This window comes from Fusarium venenatum (assembly GCF_020744135.1).
Source record: "Fusarium venenatum strain MPI-CAGE-CH-0201 chromosome Unknown EDB82scaffold_1, whole genome shotgun sequence".
In the NCBI taxonomy this organism is placed as follows: Eukaryota; Fungi; Ascomycota; class Sordariomycetes; order Hypocreales; family Nectriaceae; genus Fusarium; species Fusarium venenatum.
This window is the reverse complement of record NW_027072129.1, coordinates 8,138,622-8,155,938: the sequence shown is the minus strand read 5'-3', so window position 1 is coordinate 8,155,938 and position 17,317 is coordinate 8,138,622. Positions and strand designations below refer to the sequence as shown.

The 17,317-nt window shown below is 46.8% G+C and overlaps 4 protein-coding genes across 4 annotated transcripts; 1 reads left to right on the top strand and 3 right to left on the bottom strand.

The window, feature by feature from the left end:
• Positions 1-1,085: 1,085 nt before the first annotated feature.
• Positions 1,086-5,527, bottom strand: EDB82DRAFT_422178 (ATP-NAD kinase-like domain-containing protein; the record flags this gene model as incomplete). Its single annotated transcript, XM_025729011.2, has 3 exons — positions 1,086-1,770; positions 3,280-3,344; positions 3,500-5,527. The coding sequence occupies 3 exons, from the start codon at positions 5,525-5,527 to the stop codon at positions 1,086-1,088; spliced, it is 2,778 nt and encodes a 925-aa protein (XP_025588569.2).
• Positions 5,528-8,315: 2,788 nt separating this feature from the next.
• Positions 8,316-9,709, bottom strand: EDB82DRAFT_84422 (uncharacterized protein). The gene is made up of 4 exons (XM_025729022.2): positions 9,309-9,709; positions 9,086-9,243; positions 8,502-9,032; positions 8,316-8,447 (listed from the first exon to the last, which is right to left on the bottom strand). Exons 1-3 carry the CDS (start codon positions 9,496-9,498, stop codon positions 8,628-8,630), a joined length of 753 nt encoding a protein of 250 aa, XP_025588570.1. The 5' UTR covers positions 9,499-9,709; the 3' UTR covers positions 8,316-8,447; positions 8,502-8,627.
• EDB82DRAFT_84427 (rotamase PTPA-2) lies at positions 9,569-11,423 on the top strand. Its single transcript, XM_025729033.2, has one exon. The coding sequence runs from the start codon at positions 9,922-9,924 to the stop codon at positions 11,218-11,220; it is 1,299 nt and encodes a 432-aa protein (XP_025588571.1). The 5' UTR covers positions 9,569-9,921; the 3' UTR covers positions 11,221-11,423.
• Positions 11,424-12,105: 682 nt separating this feature from the next.
• On the bottom strand, positions 12,106-14,897 carry EDB82DRAFT_490279 (uncharacterized protein). Its single transcript, XM_025729044.2, has 4 exons — positions 14,385-14,897; positions 14,181-14,292; positions 13,583-14,064; positions 12,106-13,533 (listed from the first exon to the last, which is right to left on the bottom strand). Exons 1-4 carry the CDS (start codon positions 14,570-14,572, stop codon positions 12,558-12,560), a joined length of 1,758 nt encoding a protein of 585 aa, XP_025588572.1. The 5' UTR covers positions 14,573-14,897; the 3' UTR covers positions 12,106-12,557.
• Between the last annotated feature and the right edge of the window lie 2,420 nt (positions 14,898-17,317).

Below are 17,317 nucleotides of genomic sequence, written 5' to 3'. Positions count from 1 at the left end.
AGAGGATTATGAACGATGAAGCCTGTGAATCACGAAGTTGATGAATTTAGGCTTGAGAGGGAGTGTTAGGTTGTTGCTAGTAAATAGTAACCAGTTTATCTAAATAACGGACAATCGCTTAGATAAGCAGTAGATGCCTAAGATAGGCATAGATAAGTGAATTAAAGGATTTAATATATATAATCGAAGGAATTTCCCTTATTAAGGGATATCTTTAACCTTTCTATTAATCTAGTTAATGTTACATTTTGCACAGATTTTGTCCATCTGTATGACTCACCAATCACGACCTGCTGATACTCACGCTATGAGAAAAGTTAGCCGCGAGAAGGATAAGAGATGGAAGTTACTGACTTCAAGCTTATCGCTCTCCTAGGCTGAACCTTGTATGCTAAACTTTGTGTTACCTTCCGGAGTGGAGTTCGGATGAACAAGGCTCTTGTCACTCATCAACTTGAAGCAGCTGTCTTGTGCTTTTTGTTCCCTCTCATATGCTCCATATCCTGTAAGCGGTAAAATTTTAAATAAATGGGATAACGGTGAAGGGGGGGTTGCTCTCAGCTTGAATTTGTATGCTATTTTTACTTGCGACCCAGTGGGCTACGGTTGACTCAAGGAGATGGCAGAAAACCTAGGACCTAGCTTGCCAAAGACATGGAAAACAAAACAGTCTAAGAGAAGGCCTCAGATGTGATGAAATAACTGGGTTATTCTGTTCATTGGGCAGGATGTATTAAGCCTGCTGCATCCTCCAAGCCACTGTCAATAAGAATATCAATGACTCAAAACTAATATAAAAAGCGATAGCAGGCAAAAGCAATAACATTAACAAAACCGGTCGGTAGACTGAATAACTATCAAATGACTGAAAGAAGAACTCTACTCGCCTTATCAAGAGTTAAAATTCTTGCCGTCATCGATATGTATGTAGTATCTTTTGATAGTTGAGAATCAAGGTCCACCACTCCCAGAAAGCGCCGCCAGCTGCTCCCCAGCTATGTTGTCGACAAACGCTCACTGTTGTCTGCAACTATGACCCGTGATAGAGTCAAACCGTATGTAACATCAGTATTCATATCGCCAGCTTAGTGCCGCCCAAGAACTTGGGGCATCTTTGAAACCAAAAAGTACAAATACAATTTAACCGTGACATTGGCCTCGTAAGCGGCAGCTCCCTTGGCCGCCCTGCGCGCAAGTTCAATGAACTTTAGGGTCCAGTACTGTTCACAATCCGAGCTTCTGACGTCAAAAGCGACCTCCATTTGAGCAGCGAGATGAAAGAGGTAGTCAAGACCCAAGAAATCATCCTTTCTTTGGTTTTCAGAATGGGTGGCAAGAGCATAGAGGCGTGTTATCATGATCGAAATGTCGAGTGGAATACAGTCGGTCCTCATGGCACAGGCAGTTGCGTTGTACCGAACCCTGAAAGCGCCTTGGAAAGCCATCAAGGAAAGCCACTCTTGGCCGGTGCCCATTGTATGAGCAAATCTGAGCATGGTGTCTGCTAATGTCTTGAACTCTGTTGAAATAGAGGTGGCATGGGTCGGTGGAGGGAACCGGTTCGTGTCAAAGCTAAGAAGATGTACGTAGAGCGATTCACGAGCATACTTGGAATGTTGAGAAAGTTCCCCTGTCAAGTGTTCTCTGTTGAGCCCATTGAAAAACTCAGAGCAGTGAATAGCTCTAGTTTGGACCGGGTCTTGAACAGGGACCCGTGGTACTATGGGTGTTGTGATTAGCAATGGTCCATAGACAACCTCAAAGGTTGACCTACCCGTATGGTGGGTATGATCATCATCGTCGATACGATCGGCCCATTTAGACTGCTTTGAGTTTTTGCCCATTGTGTGAGTTCTCAGTCGGGTTTCAAATCACCTTGAAAAACGGTCAGTGATGATCAGGGAGGTACGTGCTGATAATACCTTGATAAGTTGAGGATATAACTTTGGAAGATGTTTTTGGATTCTGAATAGTTGCTGTTCTCAAGAAGAAGAAGAAGAAGAAGTATGCTCCAAGCTTGTCTCTGGATGATTGAAGGAGAAAGAACATGAAGAGGGGAACATGGAAAAGATGAATGACAAGGTATCTGTTCCTACCTGGAAGGGCAGTTCAAGATAGCGACTTCCCTCAACTCCATGGCATGCTTCTTTTTTGGAACGATACGTCAAGTGCCTAACGCGTAGGTAGTTACTCATAGGTAAGTGCCACTGCCAGTTGGGCAGGTATGAGTCTAAAAGCAACAGTCGGTAGCCCATGACTTGGGGCAAGTTTTGAAAAGGCACAACGTTAATGATTAACACAATGAAGGAGAATGAATGATATATCAGAGGCTTCTGACCCAAGACATTATACCTACGGTATGAAATTTAGTTCAAGGTGATATACGGCCCTTGGTGAGCGGCAAGGGGGTGGCAGAAAACCTAAGAACTAAGCTTAGGATGGATATACAAAATAAATAAACTTAGGATACATGAGTTGATGAGTCATTTCATCATTTCAAGAAGAAACCAGATGCTCATATCAGTAGGTTTCAATAGTCAGACAATATCAAGGTCACAAGGCCATGCTTTTAAACAAGATTTCAACAGAACTCTATATCAGAATAAAAGCTCTGCAAAACCTATAACAATAGCATACGCTTTCTTCATCCTTATCCAACTACCAACCTTTGTAGACAGTGGCTGGATAATGGTGTTAGGGTCAGGCTTGTAGAGGGTATAGTCAAGATGATCAACAGTCTCAACCTGGTCAATAGGCTGTTGCTCTTTAACAATCCAAGCCATTGTGACAGGCTATAGCAAATGCTAAAAATGTCCTCAATTTCCTGAAATTTTCTACTAGACACATTAGTCGTACGCCTACAGCTTACATAGGGTTAACACGGTCAACGGTTTGCAACGGCTTGCAAAAGGGCTTCAATACGGTCTCAAAGGCTAAGGCTTTGCACCTACATTCGCGACTGCCTTCTATGTATCAACATAACAGATATCCTTTTAACAGCAGCAAGACCACCTGGTCAGTGGTAGCGGCTTGAATATGATCGATTCAATTGATCAATAACTCGGTTTAAGGATACGGTTCAATTCGCAAGCCTTGACTTCTTAAAGAAGAAAGAGGCCAAGCTTAGGATACATAAGTTTAGGATATAAAATAAATAAATCACCTACGAGCGGGTCTGAGATGATTATCCCTGGTCATCATGTGAAGCAATTGTAGTCATGCATTGTGTATATTGCATAGACAAGACGATATGTCTTCTGAATCTAGATGTCTAAGTACCTGCTCGCCATCATGCTTGAATTATCCTTGACTGGTCCTCCTTTAATCAACAATCGGGGCCTGATCTATCAAATGTTTGTATTCCAATTAAATGGTGGTGCAAAAAAGCCAAACGCCGCCAACACCTTGCCTTAATCATTTGTTCTTCTCTTGTATATGGTGGCACTCCGCATCATAGACCCAGGAGGCTCATTTGTCGACGGATGGGACTGGCACTGACACTCCCATCCTCGCTAGCGTAGCATGCGCTATCGGTGTCGATATCCCAGCCGATCTCATCATCGTCCTTGCCATCTTCACCAACTTCAGCGTCAAAGGGCTTCTGAGCAGAAGCGCGGACGTTCCAGCGGAGAGTGCGGCTGACACTGTCAAACCACTCGGTGTCGGTGCGGGTTACAGTAGGGAAGGGGTACTGAGAGGCAGTGATGGTGACACAATCTCCTTGTCGCAGCTCCAGACGGCCCTTACCATCGAAAGCACAGTAGGCAGTGGCTCGTGAGTTGCGAGGAACAACGACACGAAGGGCCATGGTATCGGAGAGGACCATAGGTCTAAAGGAGAGAGTGTGAGGACAAATGGGGGTGAGAAGGATGGCAGGGATATCAGGGTGGACAAGGGCACCACCAGCTGACAAGGAGTATGCTGTAGAACCAGTTGGAGTAGAGAAAATACAACCATCAGCTTGCACAACAGTAAGAAGCTCGTCATCGCCATACAACTCGAGGTTAGAAACATAGGGAGAAGGGCCACGATCGATGACGAGCTCATTCAGAACCTCGAATTGCTCAGGCTCCTCGAGCTTGGGCGCGTCGAGAGCTCCAGCGCCACGGTTGTTACGATGGACAGTACAGGTGAATCGCATACGAAGGTTGATCTTCATACCGTCATCACCCATGACTCTGTTGAGGTGCTCCTTGTACTTCTCAAATTCAAATGTCGTCATGAAGCCGAGACTGCCGAGACTGAATGAGAGCACAGGAGGGACGATTCGCTGGAAGAGCCACGATGTGAAGAGGACAGTGCCATCACCACCGAGAGTCAAGACGAGGTCAAACTTTTCAGGCTGGCTCCAGCACAGATCGGGTGTCCAGTACTTGAGCATGTGCTGGAAGCGAGGGTTCTCGGCAAGCAGGCCAGATGCATCGAAACGTCGCGAATTACGGAGCTTAGCATCAACGTATACGTTAACGCCGAGGTCGGAGCTGTAGCGTGGGGTTCGCAGGAGCCAGCCAGCAAGCTCACGGGTGAGATAAACCAATTGATTGTCGCGTGCCTTTGTGACAATCATGATGTTGCGGACAGCGCGCTTGATGGGACGACGCTGAAGCTGCTTAGAGACTTCGCGAACACCAGTTGCAGTCGCAACGAGACGCGAATGGGACATGGAAACATCGTTCTTAATCTCCTCCAGGACCTTGTTGATGTCGACAGCATCAGCGAAGCGCTGATGGTAGAAGCATGGCGACTGAAGAGTTGAGGCAAGAATGGTAGCTGCTGCGTCAGAAGTAGTTGTGTCGTTGCTGGTGACTGAAGTGTAAGTGCGAGCAGTAGTGGGTGTTAGGCCAGCGGTAGGCAAGCGAGACTTGGCAAGGTCGTTAAGCGCATCAGTTAAACTCTGCGAGGGAGTAGCAGAGCTGGGGTTCTTGGGGATGCTGGAGAGACCGGGAACAGCAGCAGAAGCTGGCTGTGAATGAGACTGAGAGCCCGACTCTGAAGTTTCCGTGGAAATCATCTTGGACGAAGAGGGTGGGAGTGCGAGAGACAGAGCGTCGGGTTTGTGGTGGCGGATGACCGACGTCGAAGCCCTCGGGCCAGAATTAGACCGATGAGCTTGATACTGAGAAGAAGCCCACGAAGCAGTCTGATCTGAAGTTGAAGGAGGGAGGGATGAAGGGGAAGCAGCCAAAGAGGATGAACTCAACAAAGTCGTATCTTTTTGTAGGTCTTGAGCTTGGGCAGATGACAAAGTGGACGTGGAAACAGAGGAAGAAGTGGAGTCTTCTAGGGAAGGATGAGGGTTTAAAGGGTCCGTTGCTTGAGAATGGTCAGAAAATTGTTGTTCAAAGTCTGAAGTCAAGTTCAAAGAATCGGCAAAGGTGGTCTTCTTAAGAGGAGAAGGAGAAGGCAGAGGCAAAGGAATAGAAGCAGGAGACAGGGTCATGGTGCTGTAGCCGTTGTCGTCTCCAGCTCGGTCTCGGGGGCTGCCAAGAGCTGGGTGGAGAGCGGCAGGTGAAAGTAGGCCTGTCATATTTCCGATTGTAGTGGAGGGGGGGCTCTATAACAGAAGATAGGGACCCCGAAAATGGTGGAATGCAGGGGGTTGAGGTTTGGAGCACGCGATGGATGTCTCTTGTTATCGGAGACACTTCTAACACACCTTTTTAACTTTATCGGTGTTAAGAAGACAGAATTCCACAGGAAATTCCGAACCCTAAATAAAGCGTCGGGAGTGTCCGCGGAGGTGATGCGGATAACAATGGAAGCCTCGGATTTTGCAGCGCAAATGCCGGTCTTGTATCCGTAAATGGGGTACAAGATCTGAGTAACTCAATGCAAAACCCTCCAGGGGATGTAGATGACGTTCTGTCGAGAATCAAGAAAAAGTGACAAGGACTCGTCGAATCGCTAGCTCGTTGCGGGGAGTGAGACACTTTCAGGGATTGATTGTCGATACTGGAACTAATAGCTTCAAAGATTGGGACGCAAGAGCCGAGCCGAGCGGGAGGAACAAGACGCTATTGGGTGTTGGTCTGTGATGAGTTGATCGTGGTCGCAGCTGTACAAGACGCACGTGGGTGATATTCGAATCTTGAGTACCAAAAAGACCAGGCGGTATTCGGTTGCCGATTGTCGTATTCTTTGTATTTGACAAGTGATCGGAGTCTCGGGTAAAACGGGCAAAAGAGACAAGATGGAAGAGAGAGAAAGAACTTGCAAGACAAGGATCTTTCAAGAATAACAGTATCTTTTCTCGGCTGCAGATGTAACGCAATGCAACACAATCCCAATCTACTGCAGTCGCCTGCAAGCCACAAAATGTGATGTAAGAAGATGGATTGATTCGACTCGATTCGATTTGACTTCAACGACCAGCGAAGAAGAAAGATGTTTGGTTATTGATGAGAAAAATGACCAACAGCTTAATTACTTGGCGCCAATCAATGATTCGAGCGAGGAAGGTGACAACAGAAAACAGAACAAATACTGTATAAGCGAGGGAGACGATAATAAAAAGAAGAGAAGAAGAAAATGGGCGAATTCTTTTGGTACGAGACTCGCAGAGCCTTGTTGACAATTGAAGTTTCGCGTGATTATTACAAAAGATGATAGTCCTTGAGAGGAAAGAGAGTGTGCGTTGTGTTGAGACCGGCTACCGAATCCAAAAACTGTTGCGTGCTCGTCCTCACTTTAATAGAAATACTCTTTTCCTCTTGTGTTTCCTTGTTTTCCTATAACCGACATGTATTTCTCCATAGTTATTCTCGAGTTCCAAAACCCCATCCCCCTTGGCCTGTCTTCCCTGTCATGTTTTGTTCCAGGATCTACCTATCTACCCGTTTTGGTCATTTGGGAAAAAGCTCCCGTCGTGGAATTCTCACAGCCCAGCAGTAGCCCAGTTCAGGTGAGGTGAGAAGTATCCCTGGTCCCCCCTTTGAGAGCCTAGAACTATGGAACTCCTTGTGACAAGCGCCGGCTGAGACGTCAATCAGAAACCATGTTGCAGTTGCAGTTGATAGGGGACCCAACTACATGGTTGACTAATGGCCAACTCGATTTAATCAATTGTACTCATCTACTGTAACTAATTGCTTACCGCAACTAGTGTCAACTTGGCAGGACCAACAAATATGCTGGGACATATATGATTAGTGGTATTATAGGATATAAGAGAGAATCCTAGTCAATGTAATAAAACTGTAGACGATTAGAAGACCTCCCATATTATTCTTCAAAGAATTTACGCCAGGAAGTGGACCCTAATAAAGTTGTCAAGTGGACATTAGCTTTTTAACGGCCTTCGGGATATTGTAGATTTCCCCAGTTTATTAGTTCAATGCTTTCTTTTCTTTTCAATGCGGCTGTAAGTTTCCTAGGTCTCCCTACGGCATGAGAAAGAGAGGAAATTCATGATTCAACCAATATGCAAATCATCAACTGTTTGGGATTTTGATTCATCCCGTTTTAACTTTTGTCATCGTCTTGACTTTACTTTGTCTAGGTACTTGTAGCACAAAGACCTCAGGACCCGAGCCTGACAATATTGCTTCAGCTGGTGATCCTCTTAGCGATGGTGATACCAACAGTATTGGCATCAAGGATAGTTATCACAAAACTATTTCTCAACTATAGCTGAAATAAAATAAAACTGACCAATACTAGGTGGCGATCCACGCGCGTGGCAAGCTGTCACCGTCTCAATATCCTCCCTACACAGCTTTTTTCAACTCATGTTTCGGTTCGGGCGGGAACGTGGAGATCTATACTAAGCATTGGATACCAAGTCGGAAATATTCACTCAAAATGCCCTTTTCGTATGTGTAAAATACGCTGACAAGAGTCCAGTGTAGCATTTCTCTTGTTACCGTGCATGCTCGTATCTTAATGCAACCCCAGTTTTATCACCCCCTTGTAAGAAACACGGAGAGGCAAAGGCATCAAGATTCTCACCGCGTTAAACTCACAAACCAACCAACCAACCTTCCAGCTTGGGAACTCGGTCTAGAAAGAAAGAAAAAAATGGTTTATCTCGATATTCTTTCATGTTTCATTGGTATCTAGTCTCTTTCGCTAACTCGTCCAATCCTCAAAAATCGCCCTGAGACTGCCAACACGGTTTCTGATGCTATGGTGAAACGCAGCCAGCCCGTGAGTCTCGTCGTCTCGTCCACTGAGGAGCTGATATATTGGCACCCTATCCGATAATAGCCCGGATCACCAAGGTCCCGAGAGGCTTGAAAGGAACAAACTATGCTTGGCGGTTTGAATAATGGGAAACAAAAAAGCCAATTTGACGATGCAGGGTTTGACCCTCTTCTCAGGATTTCAAGCTGGCCTCAAAACCCCGTCGAGATAGCCCTCAAAGTTGGCCACTGGAGCCATCAGAGACAAAATTAGTGAGTCAGTTTATGCAATTTAGGCTCCGTTCTTAGCTTGTTTATTTTTGTAGCCTAAAGCTCAAAGGCCAACTTTTCCGGTATCCACTAGGAGGGAGGGAGGCTTACGCTGAGATTGACCACGTTGGTATGGCTGGGCGCCTACATCACATAGGCGAGGGTTTGATGCTCATCTTGGCTGTAGATACATGTTGGAGATAACGAGCGGGTTGTCATGCAGTTTGCGCTGGCGCGTCATTTCCAGTAGAGGTCCTCCGCCACTTTGGCTTCCATAGCAGAGCGGATGAACTGTCTCATGCTTGGGGAATCGATGTCGTCGCCGGACATGGCTGTATCTAACCCAGGTTTCTGATGCTCACAGCATATACGTTGTCCGAGTTGAAGAACCTTGGTCCACTCATCGGGCGTGAACGCACCCTCGCTCTCCGACAAGAGTAACTCGTCGTGAGAAGTGAATGCCAGGGCGTGAACTGACTTGGCGTGGTTGATATCTACGGCGCTTGGATCGACGATGATATCCTTGCCCTCCTCCTCAGGGACAGCAAGCAGAGTTGCTGCGCCGATAGTCTTGAGAGGAATGGCGGCGCTGAGAAGTCCTAGGATAGCTGAATGAAGAAGCGCAGGAATGATAGGGAGGTTCTGTGACAAAGGTCAGTCCAATCCTAGCTCAATCGTGAGGCATCTCATCCTACCAATTGCGCTTGAACGATTTTTGCATTGACGTATGCGTTTTCAGGTGTCTCGGCCACCTGAAGAGTGATCTGGATCACAGATCGAGGATAGTCTCTCACAGGGATAAGTTGCCTCAACGCGGCTTGCATGATGGACTCAAGCTGCCTTTCACGGGTACCTGTTGTGTGCGACACGAGTTAGTATGAGGATCTGATACCATCTGTAACGGAAAATGTTACGCACCTCCTACGCCAGCGGCGGGACGGACAATGACGTCCACCAGAGCCTCGAAGGCATTCTCGTCTCGTCTCTGGGCCTCGACGGGGCCATTGACTGCGGCTATCACGGCATATCCTCCGTATGAGAATGTTGCAGAGCCGTCGGACTTGGCAAGGTGAGAAATATCCGCCGTTGGTTCAGTAAAAGGAGCCATTGTATCGTCTTGTTTGGTGTTGAAACGACTAGGTTCTGTTTGTCTTGTAAGGCTGGGAAGGGAAATTTTCCTATGGAGGTCCCTTGAGTTTTAGCCCCACGCTGTGAAAGGCGGTATATCGAATTGATTCGGTCAATTACAGTGAGCGAGAATGAGGATGCAGTTGATTGTGTGATAAGTATTGAGACAAGAGAATGAAATTATTCTTAGAATTCACTTGAGAAATGAAAAATGTTCTTCACAGAGTTCCATGGTTTGCTACTCGCCATGTCATGAAGATAGTGGGGTCGGCCTAGAAGCTACCCGTAGAGGTGACTGCCAATCATAGCCACATAGACCCTTAACTCATGACATGCAGCCTCTCTTAGTATTATCAATCCAGCATCAACCTACCAACAACACAATAACTTCTCATCCATAAAAATGACTTCACAAGCTCCCCCTAAGCCCGCCTCATCACCAGGTGCAGCTGCTCCAATATCGTCATCGATACCAAATCTCAAAGATCGACTGCCAAAGCTCGAACCTCGAAAGCGACGCTCTGGTCCCTCCAATCCTACTCCCATCCCCGAAACGCCCGCTCTTCCCACGCCACCGGATACCTCCTCCAACTGGACGTTCAAGACGCCCTCGCGAAGAATTCTATCCAAAAAGGACCATGACATCTTCCTCTCCTCGTCAACATGTAAACTCATCACCGCCTGGGTTTTTGGGCTAGCAGAGTCCGTTATCGATACTCCCAACTCGGCAATCCGAGAAGCAGACTTGAGCGGCCCCATCAAAACTATTATACACATCCTTGACGAGACAGAGCAGCTGGTGACAAAATCGCCTCCAGATGAACAGGGCGGCTCGAGATTCGGCAATAAGGCATTCCGCGGTCTTCTCGACCTTGCGCAAAAGAACAGTGCAGCCTGGCATCGTGATATCGGTGTACAGAACGAAGATGCTATCAATGAGCTTTCCACATACTTTTGCGAGTCTTTCGGCAACGGGAATCGAATCGACTATGGATCTGGACACGAACTCAACTTTATGATCTGGCTCCTCTGTCTCTACCAGCTGGGGCTATTGAAGCAATCCGACTTTAAGCCCATCGTACTTCGGGTGTTTGTGCGCTACCTTGAGGTTATGCGAGTTATTCAGATGACATATTATCTCGAACCTGCTGGATCACATGGCGTTTGGGGTCTTGATGACTACCAATTCCTACCTTTCCTATTTGGTGCCACACAACTCTTGCATCACCCATACATCACACCAAGAGCTATCCATCAGGACTTGGCCCTGGAGGAATTCGGCCATGACTACATGTACTTGGGTCAAGTGAGCTTTGTCAATAGCACAAAAACCGTCAAGGGTCTACGATGGCACAGCCCGATGCTCGACGACATCTCATCGGCGAGGTCCTGGACAAAAATTGACGGAGGCATGCGTCGCATGTTCATAGCTGAGGTCTTGGGCAAGCTCCCTGTTATGCAGCACTTCCTTTTCGGATCACTGGTGCCAGCAGACGATAGTATGAGCGAGGACACCGGGGCTGAAGATGAAGCAGATGTCGAAGACGATCCACATGCGGGTCATGATCACACTGGCAAAGCCCATGACGGTACCGGTTGGGGTGACTGTTGTGGTATCAAAGTTCCCAGCAGTATCGCAGCTGCTCAAGAGATGAAGAAGAGGGGAATGAACCAGGGTCTACGAAGAATCCCATTCGATTAATGCATATTACAAAGCAAAAACGCCAGAGGTTTTGATACTTATGGCTTCGACAAGATATCATGTACTATTGTTATGTTCATAATGAATAACGACGAAATACCTCTTTTCAAACTTCTGCCACCAGACACAGCCTACCCTCTATGTCGCCTCTGGATAGGAAAACATAATACCAATAGCATGTTTAGAACAGTAGAATAGGGGTAAATTGATCTGGCTACCATTCTTTATTGCTTACACCCCTCACCCATAAGCATAGCAAATTCCTATGTCTGGATTCACAATATTCCCATGGGGTATCTATATTATTAACATGATGTTGTTGTATGACTCTTGGCTTCATAGGGCTGCAAGATAATTTCTAAAATCGCTATTAATTCCTGACTGTTTACCGTCCCCAGCGGTATCGTTATAGTATATAAAGAAGCACCAGGCTAACCTTCCTGTTGCTCACTAGAGAAGCCCTCATTTTTGACGGTACTGATGTGTGAACGAGAGAAAACATGCGTGTTGGGTCAGATGTCCACTTCCCCATACGCACTTATAAGATGCAGGGTATCCATCGATGACGCAAATCTCAGAGAGTTGTCTGGCGGTCTTTATTCAAAGTTTCATAAGCCAGATATACCACCGCTGAACCTCACACCAAAGGACTGCGGCCATGGCCAGGACCGGATCAAGCCAAGTGAACCTTTGCAGGTGAGGCATCTCAATATGATTTTGCTCTAAGCCAGATTTCAAAGCTGCGACAATATGTTAGACCCTGTATTTACCTAAGGAAACATAGTCGACAGCAAATAACTGGGAAGCAATTTAGTTGGGTAACAGCAGCTGGTATAGGCAGTAGGCCCATCTAGTAATCGTTCCTCTTTCATACTCCTGGCGGCCAACTCAGTCATGCTATTATTTAATTTGGTCAAGTTGTGTATTACAGTTTCACGTAAATCGAGTCATTTCTTTGTAATGTTTCCGAGACAGTGTCTCTTGTTCTTTTCCATTCATCCAAGCAGCCGAGCTATCCACCGGCTTTACCAAGCCAGCAATATTGGTTGAATGTCAAAGCATATTTACAAGCACCAGTTCCCAGGCGCCCAAAACCGAACCCGTACCCAGCCACCCTTGAACAGGACATGAACAAACATCGTACATATATGTACGTACATTGGGGGCGCAGACTCATACAATCCATGCAAGTAAGTGCACGACAGATTCTCTTCTCCGTTTCTGGAAAGAAAAGAACACAAGATAAGCCAAGCAGACCGTACAACTGTCATCCGGTTACCCCCTTGCTTTTGAAATTGATAAACTGCTCATGCAGCTCTTTGTTCTTTTTATTTAATTCATCTCCAGGCTCCTTGGCTGAGCGAGAGAAGGCCAGCAACGCAATCCATGTCCGGTTTCTTGCTGGGGCTGACGGAACCCCGCATGAATTTCTCAACCTCATTCTCTTTAGAGGGCATAGCTGACTTCATCGTGTCCTCGAAAATCTCCAATCCTTCTTTTATAATGGACCGGGGGCGAGCGGGGGCAGTGTTCGCGCGGTTGGCGAGTAGGTTTGGGCTTTTCTGCTCCTGGAGAACCCGACCAATGCGTCGAGAGTTCTCGCCAACGGGCTTAGGGGCAGGCGGCAGAGGTCGACGGTGAAAAGGATCAGGGGAGCTATGATCCTCGTCAGGGCTCAAGTTCTCCTTGTCTGAATCACCGCCTGTTGGAGAGACCAACATGGAAACCTTTACCTTGCCATACTCCCTATCAGCCTTTCGAATTTCTTCAAGTTCCGTCTCCAGTAGTGAGATACTTGACCCAGTGGAATCCAATCTAGCCTTCTTGGCCTGGTGAGGCCGCTGCTGGGGTTTCGTCATGGGAGCATTGCGCTTACCGGGGCTTGGCTGCTGAGTTCCGCCCAGGGATCGAAGGATATTGATAGCTGCAATCGCCGATCCGTTCGACTCGTGCTCGGCCTGGGCTGTCAGCTCATCACGATTCTCTGCGTCCGCGCAGGACTCCCAGGCGTGCACGTTACGAGACCGACCTCGCATGAACCTGGGAGGAGGCAAGCTGTTGGTAAGCGCCGTGATAGGAGGAAGTGTGATCGATGGGACCGCGCTATGACTACGCTGCAGACTTCGTTGCCGCACCTGGGGCAGGCTTGGCGTGGTCGAAGATGGTCGAGGAGGCATTTCACGGGATGGAGAGCCTTGGTTGGAGACTAGCTCGGCCTTGCCTTCTAGAGACATCGATAGGCGAACCTTGGACTGGCTCTGTGGATAAGAGGAACCTTCAGACGTGCACGAGGAAGGAGGGAAATGATCAAATCTACATTGGTCAGTTATAGTGGCTGATAGTTGTGGCAAGTATAGCATACCTGAAGGAATCATCCCCGCTACGGCTCATAGCGGGTGGGGTGGAGAAAGAACCGGGCGCAGAGTTCCAACGGTTGGCAAGATAGCCAACGTTACTAGAGATGGAGCTGGACAAAGAATGGGAAGCACCGTGAGCACTGTGGGAGAGAGCAGGATCGATACGGTTGGGAGTGACATCGGGAAAGCGATAATCGCGGTCCCGGGGGATAGAAACCGGGGTGCTATTTAAGAGATCTGAATGAGTTCGTGGCATGGAGGGAGTCTGGTCGAAAGGTCGAGGAGGTGCAGAGATATGATCCGCATATCGAGAACCAGTAGGGTCGGTTATTGGGAATGCCTTCTCTGGCCTGCTAGGCGTAGCGGTGTTGACGATAGGATCGGAAGGTATCACGTTCATGCCTCCAAATTGGAGAGCAGCAACCTCTTGTGGTGATAGGGGACGTGCCTTGCGGCGGTCGTTCTGTCGTCGGTTCTGGAACCAAATCTGAAGGTAATGACATTAATCTCGTGCATTCATAAAAATTAATTCGGCAGACGCGTAAAGAGCTAATTCGTGATAGGATAGTTTCAAACGTCGTCCATTGATTGCGGTTATCATACCTGAACTTCTTTTTCGTTCAAGGACACGCGCTGAACGATATCCAGGCGCGCTTGCTTGTCGGGTTTGGGATTGCTGCTGTACGCCTCTTCGAGAACCATTTTGTCCTTGGCCCTGCACGACGCAACCGAAGCAAAAATTAGCTCAGCTCCTTGGATTATACTTGTCCACCATGAAAATTAAGTTGTCAAAGACGTAAAACATACACCGTGCGTTTTCTCTTTCCCTTGGGATGCTTCTCGGAGTCGGGTGCGGACATGTTGGTATTGCCAGTAGCATCTGCCAGAGGAGGGAGGCTCTGGGGCGTGACAGCGATATCGTGTTGACTCGGGGCCGATGTAGCGTGTCTGTCGGGTGTAGCGGCGACAAAGGAGGAGTTGTTGGGAGCGGCCATGATTGCGGATAGGAGAGAAGGGTGATGGGGATGGCCTTATTGATGGTGCAGACACATTACTGGATGAAGAATTGGAGAGGAGGCGATTTGTCTGGTGGTCGTTTATCTCGCGGGAGGATGAAGGGTCACAATATTAGGAACAGGGTAAACAGATATACTGTACAGAAGAAAGATAATAGAAAAGAAGTTTGGTTAGTATGAATCCTAGCGGTCTGGTTGATAAGGAGCAGATGCAGAAGTGAAGAAGAGAAAGAAGGAGAACGAAGTTGTCGTTGAGTTTGAGTAGAGTCGAGATGGAGAGGAGCGACGTGTAGTTAGGGCGTGCTTCTAAAAACGAGGCGACCCATCCTAGGAAGGTATCGTCCCTTCAGTTCCCTTCCAAGGCCCTTGCGCTGCACTTCCCCTCCTGGGTCCCCCATTTGTCTTGGGCGCTTGTGCCTCCGCGTAAACCTTGTAAACGCGCCCCCCTGTTCGTGGCACCTGCTAGCACTGGCAGGGAAAAATCCCAGTAAACAACAAAAAAAAAACCTACGAACCTGAACCAACCTCCTCTACCGACTTTCAGATCTACTAGATTACGTCTTTGGAGATTACCTAGGCAGCTTTAGCTTTCCCGCCTTGCTCTTTTATTTTAATGGATGGCGTATCTTCCGAAAACGCGGTATTGATCCCCGGTTGACCAGCGCGTTGTCTCACCGTGACTTAACTTTAGTTCCATGATCATTTAAGCTTTCATATAAAATGTCTTGCTCAAGAGACTTAATCTTCTGGAAAAGATGACTGGTCCCCTTTGCCTACTACGGTTCATATATGGAAGGATGGATGCATGGCGATGTTTTCCCCCTTTCGTTCTGCATCCCCGCAACAGTATTGGATAACAAAAGACGCGCTATAGTATGTTAGCAACTTTTGCAGAGAAACAAATAATCACAAACGCGTTAAACATTATACTAATTAACTAGACATAACTCTATTTTTCATCTGCTTTAGAGCATGGTCAATTTGTTAAATGTCTGTCCTGAGATGCAATGCGTCACAGTCACAGCCACAAGGGGGAACAGATAGAGCGTTGGAAAGAGTTTTTACAGAAACCTGCTCGACGGTTCTACTATATATGCGGCTAGACAACCAGGTGCATAAACCATGCATGCAGATGAATTCGGCCACGATCTAACTCGAGGCAAGCTTTTCATTCCAGTTTATTCCAGTTGATCAGACTACTGACTAACTTTGAAGAGACAAAACAGCAGTCCACATGGTTTACTCAAATCTTGCACCATTCCCTTGTTTCTCAAATATCATCTCCTACCGCCTTTGCCCCACGCTTAGAACGTACCTAATCAATTAACAAACGGTGTTAGCGATCCTGGGGACCATCTTGTGGTCAATTGACACCCCTGTTTCATTAAGTGGCTGCATGCGCCAGTACAGATACGCAGGGGTGTCATGTCCGCCATCCATGATCCATCCATCCATCCATCTCACTGTTTTTAATAGCCACTTTATTTTGTCTAAACAAATAAATAAACCGCCAAGCCTATCTAATCTCTCTCTTTCTTAATGTCCATCTCCCATGAGCACAGATCCTGGTCCGCAGTCTTTTAAATACCATTCCTACCAAAGTCCGTGTTCCGGACTAGATTATCGAGATTAGAAAGAACATCTTCGAATTGATTTATTTTTTTTGTTCCTTTTCATAACTCCTGGAATCCTATTCGCCTACACGTCCAGTCTCGTATAAGTTATGGATCCATCCATCCATCCATGCCATATTTGTATGTATCTTGTTTTGATGGGTCCTCAAAAAGCGCGTCTCACGTATTATGTATGGGCTGCTGCATCAACAAGAAACAACAGCTGGAAATGTCTTTCTTTTTCCTTATTGACATCGAACGCGCTTTGCATGCACAAAGTGGAGGAGGACACCCATCCATGCAGATTGTCAAACCACTAAGGCATGATCGTCAAAACCTAGTCTATTGCTCTACCGTCTCGACGTTAAATCCGATTACTAACAAAACTGCCTACCTACCTATACGAAGGTCATGAAACCATACGATGCTGTGACCAAAATAAACAGCTCTCAAACTCATTGGCCTATGTTATACGATTATCTCGGTTGTGATAAAAATACCAGAGCGTAGGCTCATTAATAACACAAAGGTTGACGAGGGCTCATTTACTGTAAGAAGAAACATCTATGATCCATGTCGTCGATACCCCTTGTCAGCTCGGGAGACACTGGAACAGAGATGAACATTATCACATTTGCGTAAATATACTAAAATCTCGTGACACCCAGCCTGACTTCGTACCTAAGGGCGAATTTCCAAGCACAACCTTCAACAAGCGATGTACTATACGTTCTACATGAGCCTGGCGTGTCAATGCCTCCAGCGCCAGGTCATTAGAACCTCGGGCGATCCCTGTGTTCGATAAGGCGCAGATCGAATGTATAATAAATGTGTTATTATAATTATAGGAATACAAGCCAACATAACTTTATCCGTTGTCTTAGACGGCTTTTAATATCGAAATACACGAATTGGTATGATGTTACATACTATGTATTTGCAAAAGTGATTGGCCGGATTCCCAACCACACGACTGCATAACTGCCATTCTACTGGGTAGCAGAAAAAATAGCCTCCTAAGTCTTAGGGTATAAAAATAAGTAGTCTAAGAACTATATCCCAAGGGGCATAAAGTGAACTGCTAATTTCGTCTCTTACACTTCCAGCGGTC

Coding starts and splice junctions, on each gene's coding strand:
- EDB82DRAFT_84427 (XM_025729033.2), top strand. CDS start 9,922: ATGACTTCACAAGCTCCCCCTAAGCCCGCCTCATCACCAGGTGCAGCT.
- EDB82DRAFT_84422 (XM_025729022.2), bottom strand. CDS start 9,498: ATGGCTCCTTTTACTGAACCAACGGCGGATATTTCTCACCTTGCCAAG. Junction 9,244..9,308: donor TCCCGCCGCTGGCGTAGGAG/GTGCGTAACATT, acceptor CGCACACAACAG/GTACCCGTGAAAGGCAGCTT. Junction 9,033..9,085: donor AAATCGTTCAAGCGCAATTG/GTAGGATGAGAT, acceptor CCTTTGTCACAG/AACCTCCCTATCATTCCTGC.
- EDB82DRAFT_490279 (XM_025729044.2), bottom strand. CDS start 14,572: ATGGCCGCTCCCAACAACTCCTCCTTTGTCGCCGCTACACCCGACAGA. Junction 14,293..14,384: donor GGAAAGAGAAAACGCACGGT/GTATGTTTTACG, acceptor TGCGTCGTGCAG/GGCCAAGGACAAAATGGTTC. Junction 14,065..14,180: donor TGAACGAAAAAGAAGTTCAG/GTATGATAACCG, acceptor CATTACCTTCAG/ATTTGGTTCCAGAACCGACG.